The sequence below is a fragment of the Panthera uncia genome, chromosome F1, assembly GCF_023721935.1.
Source record: "Panthera uncia isolate 11264 chromosome F1, Puncia_PCG_1.0, whole genome shotgun sequence".
Lineage (NCBI taxonomy): Eukaryota > Metazoa > Chordata > Mammalia > Carnivora > Felidae > Panthera > Panthera uncia.
This window is the reverse complement of record NC_064813.1, coordinates 14977541-14986051: the sequence shown is the minus strand read 5'-3', so window position 1 is coordinate 14986051 and position 8511 is coordinate 14977541. Positions and strand designations below refer to the sequence as shown.

Genomic DNA, 8511 nt, shown 5'->3' with positions numbered 1-8511 from the left:
CTCACCCTCTGCCTGGCTAGTGCTGCTCTTCCCTTCTTAGCTGTGATCATCCTGCCTTCCCGTCTAGGACCTCCTTGAGGACTGAGAACCTATTTTGCTCATGTTATTTCCCCTGCACGAGCACGCGGGCTCCTGGCTCATACTTGCTAAATGGCCACATGACTTAGAAACCAATGAAAGACCAGGTTTTGCCCCCACGCCCTCCCAACAAACAAGCAAACCAAAACAGAACAACACAAAACAGATCCTCCGCAACCAAAAAATTAAAACAAAAAAAGGTTTTGCTGCTTTCTAAACATGAGGTATCCTGCCAGCTATCAAAGCCTTTTCTCTTCCATTCTTTTCCATAGTCTTGAAATGGTTATTCATTCAGAGGTCAAAGATTTATGGGAAGATAATTGCTTGGAGTGAAGTCCAAGGCTGGCTTGCTCCGGTGTGTCTGTGTGTGTGAGTCTCTGTGAGGAGCTTTACAAAATGGCCCCTAGATTCAGGTAACATAATTGACATCATTGACCATGTCAGCTGAGAAGATGGAGGACTCTGCTCAGCTGCCTGAGACAGAACGCCATCAGTGAGACCTCGTTCCAAATGCCAGACCAGCCCAACTTTCTTATGTGGTCTGTCAAAGGGTCTCCTTGCGTGGAACTTCCAGGCCAAGTTAGTCTTACTTTTCTGGTTGTATTCCTCTGCTTCCCACAGAGAATGTGAAGAAGCTGTCAGAATGTGGTCAATGAAAGAAGAAATGATTGAATGTACGCCATCACTTAGACTTCAACAAAAAAATCACAAGGAGGCAAAATATGGCAGTGGAAGACTGCCACAGGGAGGTGAGAGGGGTGCCACAGTTGTGCTGGCCCCAACACTGCAATGGCCAACCCTGCACTCTCTTGGGACAACAAAAAACATGGAAAATTATGGGGTGCCTGGGTGGCTCAGTCAGTTAAGCATCCAACTTCGACTCAGGTAATGATCTAGCAGTTCATGGATTTGAGCCCCACGTTGGGCTCTGCACTGACAGCTCAGAGCCTGGAGCCTGCTTCGGATTCTGTGTCTCCCTCTCTCTCTGCCCCTGCCCTGCTCTCTCTCTCTCTCAAAAATAAATAAACATTAAAAATAAAAAAAGGAAACTGATTCTGTCGCACAGTCCTCATTCATGAAAACCAGCAATGGTAGTTTTTCTTCACAGAAACCATGATAACAGGGAGAAGAGATGTGGCTTAGGGCGCAAGTACATATTCTAAATGTTCATTTTTTCCATGATTTTTGACAGTCATTTAAAAACATTTTCTGTGATTTCAGCATTAATAGTTTTTGTACAATCTTGGTCAGTTAGTCTTTATAGTTTCAGACAGTATTTTAGGCTTTTCTCCTTTGATTCTGTTAGTTAGGCTTTGACAGTAAATGAGTAAATAGGTAGAGTCTAATGTCTACTTATGACTATCAACTATTACACAAGAATTGGGCTCTACACACAATTATTTCTTTCATTTTTCCTTCCTCCATACCCTGTATGTTATATATACTTTGCGCATAGGAATAACTAGCTAGAGATAAGTTTCAATGGAACTTGCTTTCTAATTTTGGCTTGGAGTCTATGACAAAGTGTCTGTTACCTTATCTTTCAGACAAAACTTGAAGACCAAAATGTTCTCCAAGTGCAAGGCATAATTATTATATTGAGGATATTAATCCATACTTTCCTCAAATAATGCTGTACCCATGAATTTATTTTCCATTTCCCTCATATCCACTTTCTCTAAAATTAAATTGATATGGCATCTTACATTGTTAATATCAAAATAGTCCCCCTCCCTTCTTTCTTTAAGTATCTGTTGAATGGCTCATCGGGAGCTTAGAGAGACCTGCTTGCTCAGAGAAGAGACAGAATTGTGCCTTAAACATCCCCTCCCCAGCATACCCCTGTCCTCCAGTACAGCACTGGGTTTACTAAGTACTCAGGAAATATCTGTCAGTTTGGACTTGACATTCTAAATCATTACATGACTTATTTCCTTTTATCATTTATCTCAGCACTAAAGGGTAAGTAGTGCCCGTCTATTGGTAGGATACTCTTACTTTCCAAATTCTGAGTCCCACCCCTAACCTCAAAGGAAGGAACAATCCTCAAAGCCTATTTGAATCAATTAATTTCTTCGTTCATGCAAAAATTATGTAGGGGGAAAATGAAAAGTGGAAGGAAGAGGAAAACGTCAGGATACTCTTCTGCCTCTTTTCTGTTATACTTAAAATTAATCATATAAGCTTTTTCTAACTTTGCCTCAAGGGATCCAGTGACAAAAAGACTGTAAGGCTGTCTACCGCAGTGTCTGACAATAGTGGATGCTTGATATATACTAGTTTATTTATTATAATATAACGTACTAAAATCAGAGGATCTCCCTCCTTTATTGCTACATGATCCACCAGCCTATTTTCTTCTTTTCTCTCTTTCACTTAAAGAATGATCTGTGTGTGATTTTTAAAAAATATATGTATACATAATATATATAATATATATAATTATTTAAAAATATCATATATATATATTTGTACGATGGTTCAATGCTTAGTTACCCAATAAAGTGCAGATGAGAAATTACGTCCAACATTTTCCTTAAATCTCTTCTACAATTTAAGACATCTCAGGGAAGGGATAGAGGAACTCCTCCATCAACGGATCATGATTTTTATCTCTGTCAAGTGACCCACAATTTGGTTACTGGTGCAATGAGAAATTAAGAAATTAGCACACTTTTATGACTGTCATTTCGCAGTCACTCAAATCAGAACTGGAATGCCACAAAAACAACTCCCTGTTAGCCCAGAGAAAAAAAAGAAAGAAAGTAAAGGGGAAATTCAGATTAGTCACAAAGAAGTTCCCCCGCCTGCCTGCAGAAGCTGCAGTGTTAAAACTGAGAGAGTGTGCTCTGTTCTTTCAATTGCCTCTTATCTCTGGTCCCAGGACCTCTGTGTATTTTCTGATTGATAAGCTTTGTTTTCCCTTCCCCTCCTTCTTTGTGAGGAAGAGGTCAGTCCTCCATCAGGCTCCCCTTTGTTACAGTTTTCATCTTCCCTGCATCCCGATTGTGAAGATGGAAGGGGTCCAACCCCTGGATGAGAATGTGGGAAACGCACCAGGGCGAAGATTCCAGAGCAACAAGCTATTGCTGGTGGCGGCTGTAATTCAGGGGCTGGGGCTGCTCCTGTGTTTCACCTACATCTGCCTGCACTTCTATGCTTCCCAGGTAAGATGCTCCACTGGGCCCTTTGTTTCCTCCAGCTTGTGATGATGGTAGCTCCAGCAGCTACAGTCATTTGGAAATAGTCTGATGTCAAAATTCCTGATTGCCCCCCCGACCTGCCCCTCAGTGATTGTAAAGTGTGGTCAAACACCCTCCTGTCTTTCTTTTCCTTCCTTCTTTTCAGTAGTGGCAGTGGTGGGGCTCAGTGGAGGTAGGGCATGGGCACTGCTTCTGGATTCTTCTTTTCCTTGCAGTGCAAGAATCCTGACATTCCTTTATGAGCTGTCGCTTTGAAGCATGGAGCCACTGCTATACTTGCTTTACCCATTCTGCTAGTAAGCATCTGATCAGGGGATTAATATAAAAAGGAAATAAGAAAGGGACTAGTTCCACCTTTCCACTGCATTCATAAACCCCATAGGTGATTTGCTTTTTGAAGAATGCTGAAGGTACCAACATTAAGTTCCTTTAAATAGCTAACCTGTGGGTTAAGGGCGGAGATGTGCATGTTCACATGCATATGCATACATGGCCAAATGATGACCCCACCAACTTAATCAGAGATTGTATTTCAGCTATTCTCTGCCAGTCACAACCTACAGACATCACTTTGTCTTCTTCCCACTTTGTCCAATGCATTGTGTAGTGGGTGATCATCTTTCTAAGTATTTCCCCCACTTAATGCAGATATTCTTTCCCTTTTTCCTTCTCTTTGTTCTGATCCATTTTACATTATTTTTTACATTTACTTGTTTATAACTACAAACATTATTAGGTCTTTAAGGATGCTCTTGACTACAAGAGATTCCACTGAAAAGGAAATAAATGTATAATCTTCCCATGGTTCCTTGTTGGGGCCAGTCTGATCATTCTTGTTTCCTTGGCAGGCTGCTTTGGGTTGGAAAAGCCTCTCCCTGGGAAAGGTGAGACAGTAGGAGCTTTCATTTCTGATGGCCATGTCAGAGACTGGGTACTTTAAATTAGACCAGGAGAAGATAAGCAGAGTCCTAGCCAATGCCTGGGCTTGTCTTTGTCTACCGGAAGTAGGGGTTTTTGGTGTATAGAGGCTGGCGGGAGTGCGGTTGTGATCACTGTACCGCAGAGAGGGCTCATGTTCCTAAATTCCAGAAGCGTAGCTGGTGTCATGTCAGGTCTGCAGACTAGCGAGCACAAGGTGCCAGTCCTCTCTTCATCCTGCCACACATTTCCTTCTCTGTGCAGAGCCCCTTGCGTGAAATTAGAGTAGGCGATTAGAGGGGAGGGCTGGGGGAGGAGCAACGTGTCCATGGCAGGATGCCTAAGACATAGACCGGAATTAGGCTTTTCTGAGAAGAAAACAAAGAGAATGACCAAAAATAGAACAGCTGAGTGCATTCACCAGGTCTAGGAGCCCTGAGAGTGCTTTTCAAACAACCACAGTGTTACATATTTCCTTACACCGTGGGATGATAAAAAGACAAGACAGATGGCCCCAGTCAAGGCTCAACAATTGCACCAGGGCTCTGAGCAGGAAAGAGAAAAAGGTGAAACAGGTCTATAGCCAGCTGGTGGCAGGGCCACCCTGGACTGTCAATACCTAGGAGATGCTGAGAAGGAGAGGGGTCCTTTCTGGCAAATCACCCAGTGACTAGGTGAACAGAGCTTGGAAGGAAACATAAGCACGAGTTTCTAGGATGCTCGAATTCACAGTGAGCCCATCGCTAGGAGAGAATTAGCTTTCTGTGGTCCTGGCACAGAAATGGAAGCAAAGACCCAGGAGGTATGTTAGAGCTGTTTTCTCAAGAAATGTGCTCTCATATACTCAGGATACAAAATTTTTTCTGGCACAGATATTTGAAATTCTTCACTTGACATTACCTTTAATTTTTTTTCTTATTTCTTAGCTAGACTGTCTTAGCTAACATAATTTCTTGTACTGTTGTAGGACCAAGGGCAGCATAATGGGTCCTTACATTTAATCTCATTTAGTCTATTAGGGGGAAGGATAGCATAGATGGGTCATGTGTATTCTCCCTGGAATTTGATCAAATGGTTGTGGCGGCAGTGTGTGTGTGAGTGTGCATGTAAGAAAGAGAGAGAGAGAGGAGAGAAGGGTATAGAGTAGCTGTTGAAAAAGGGACATAGACTGGTAGCCTTCCTAAACTCATTGATAAGACTATTTGGAATTTTGGTTGAAATGGGGTTGAAGGATGGGGTTGGTGGTGATGTAAATCAAACCCCTACTTTTATAAAACATGGTATTTCAGGGGTGTCTGGGTGGCTCAGTCAGTTGAGTGTCTGACTCTTGATTTAGGCTCAGGTCGTGATCCCAGGGTCATGGGGTCAAGCCCTGTATTGGGCTCCATGCTGAGCGTGAAGCCTGCTTAGGATTCTCTCTCTCTCTCTCTCTCTCTCTCTCTCTCTCCTCCTCCTCCTCCTCCTCTCCCCCACTCACACACACTCTTTCACTAAAATAAAATAAAAAACAAAAAAACCACATGATATGCCAGTGATGTGTTTAAAGGGTGAAATTGAGCTGAAATGCTGATCATTTTTCCAGTTAAACTGGATCTATTTTATTGCAGGAAAACATATTTGGAACATAATCATGATTTTTCTTCATTTCCTAGATTTAACTTTTAGCTTTATAAAATAACTGCCTACATGTATAGGTCTGTAAAAAAAAATACAGATATAGCTATTAAACTTCATTTGACAGTGGGCTTTCTCTTCAATCAAGTTTATTTAATAACCTTTTGTTTTCTCACCACTCTGTTGAGTTTTATTTACTTACGTGAAAAGCAGAAGTTTGAGTTTTTGAGATGCGAGAAAGAAAGATAGATCTTACCCACTCCTTCTGTAACTTCCCTCTTTGGGCCTTGATTTACTCATTTTAACACAAGGCAGTTGGATCACATGAACAGAAAGATCTCTTACAGCTCGATATCCTGTGAGTATGTAGTTCATATATATATTTGTAGAATGGGTATGAGGATTTGAGAAATACAAAATATAAGTAAACAGGTTTTTGTGTCTAAGCTTATGGATTTATGCTTCTTAAGAAGGGACTGGGGGAAATCAAATTTGCACATATATTTGTAACTTGTACTTATTCACATATCATACACATATCAGATAACTTAATATGGGTTAGCTAAATGCCTTATTTAGAAAGGGGAAAGAAGTGGATGCCTTAGAAGAATATTCATGACACAAGTTATAAAATTGAGTGCTTCTGTCACTAAAGCCAATAGACATTTTTAGATATTTATTGGGACTACCATTTAAAATATCAGGCTCCCAATTGTATCTGTAGTTTCATCTGGGAACAATGGCAGAAAAAAGTTGACCCTTGAAGCATGGAGTTTGTGTAAATTATATCCATGTGTCTCAGGGCTTTTGAAGCCAGGGCTCTTATGAGATTTATACCACCTTCACTATAGCACTCTATATAGGTGAGGGCTTTTAGTGATAATTTTGTTTTGAGATAGAAGAAGAGAGAGAGAGAGAAAGAAAGAGAGAGAGAGAGAGAGCGCACATGCAAAATTGCATGTGTGAGCAGGGAAGGGGCAGAGAAAGAGGGAGACAGATCATCTTAACATCTTAAGCAGGCTCCACACTTAGCGGAGACTGACACCGAGCTCAATCTTGACCTGAGCTGAAATCAAGAGTCCGACATTTAACTGACTGAGCCACCCAGGTGCCCTTTTTTAGTGATGATTCTTCAGCAACCCCCCCCCAGTGAAAGTTTTACATTCCTTCCACTTTTACTGGTGGGAAGAACAAAAGTGGAGATGCTTGGAAAGTGAATTGACCTCTTCTGTACCAACAATGCCCAGGATTAGAATTCACAGTTTATTGATGAAATGTCAGGCTATAACTTGGACGTTTATTTGTATCATTTAGGAAGAAAAAGAGGTGTTTTTGCCTGAAAAATCTTGTCTCAGATTAGCTCAATTTAAATGCGTCCCCATGCAACCTAACAAGTTTTTAGAAATTCTTTTTTTTTAATAACATGCAAATAAGTGATTTCTGATACAACTGAGTTTGCATTTCATAAACAATTCTGTGAGAATTGAAAAGAAACATCTGAAGGATTGAACTGATTTGTCATTAAATATTTCTCAGGTTTTTAGGGGAGGTACTGATAAAAACATACAGAATCTTTGGATTTTTGAGCAGGCATTAGACATAGCCTATCTAGAGATAAAACCCCATAAACTCAGAGACGGTAGAAGCTCAGGGATCAGGTAATGCTTCAGCTGATATTAGAAGAAAGAGGGGAAATTCTTTAAACAGACAAGAGAGACGGTGTTGGGTAGGGGCAGAAGGCTTCCTTGTTCAGAATGGTTGAAGTGTTCATAGGGAAAAGTGGCAGATGAGGCTGAAAACTTAGGCGGGGGCAGATCACAAAGGGTCTTGTCACTCTTGCCAAGGGGCACATTTATTTATTAAAAGAAAATACAGGAAACATTACTAAAATTGTTGCTTCTCCAAATTTCGCTTCTCTACTGTGTGGCCTACTTATTGGCAAATACAGAAAGTGAATCAAATCTCATATGGCACTAGGGGGCACCACAGTAAAACTAACCATTCTCAGATTTATTTATTTATTTTTAAAGAGCCTATTTCTCAGGAAGCTAAGTGCTGATCCATGTGTAAGAGGATGAACAGTACCGGGGGCCTAATATTGTTGACTATTTACACAGTGATGATAGTTTCTCAGTGAAAAACTTAGATATATGTTCTACACAGTGATGATATTTCCTAAATGAAAATTTTAGCTACATGTTCTCACCCACATATTCAAAATAGGACAGAGTAATTTGGAGAGATCATGTTGGAAAATGTCACATACATATACAGATACAGAAACAAACATATTCACACATGCATGGGAGATCTGGAAAGCTTGGTATAGACCCAAGAGTATAATCTCCTGATTCCTTTTCTCTGATGTCAGCCCCTAACTACCAGCACCAAGTAAACCCAGACTTGCCCAGGGCTGACCATCCTGCCCTTCCAATTCTATTTCTTTTAGTAGCAATTACTTCTGTGCCCTTCACTCTTACAGAAACTGCAGCTTTCCACTCTTCAGGGATTCTTCATTCATAGAAAATGAACATTAATCTTCTGGAGACATCTAGGTTAGAGAAGCCATGTGCAATATTGTTTTCTTTTTTTAAATTTTTTTAATGTTTATTTATTATTGAGAGACAGAATGTGAGCAGGCGAGGGGCAGAGGGAGAGGGAGAGGGAGAGGGAGAGGGAGAGGGAGAGGGAGAGGGAG

At 40.9% G+C, this 8511-nt stretch overlaps 1 protein-coding gene across 1 annotated transcript in view; it reads left to right on the top strand.

Annotated features, from left to right (window-relative positions):
• Positions 1 to 1156: 1156 nt before the first annotated feature.
• Positions 1157 to 8511, top strand: part of TNFSF4 (TNF superfamily member 4) — a 26649-nt gene continuing 19294 nt past the window's right edge. Inside the window, exon 1 of the mRNA XM_049633970.1 lies at positions 1157 to 3245. Within this exon, the coding sequence (XP_049489927.1) occupies positions 2757 to 3245 (489 nt within the window). The 5' untranslated portion in view covers positions 1157 to 2756. The remainder of the gene's footprint in view (positions 3246 to 8511) is intronic.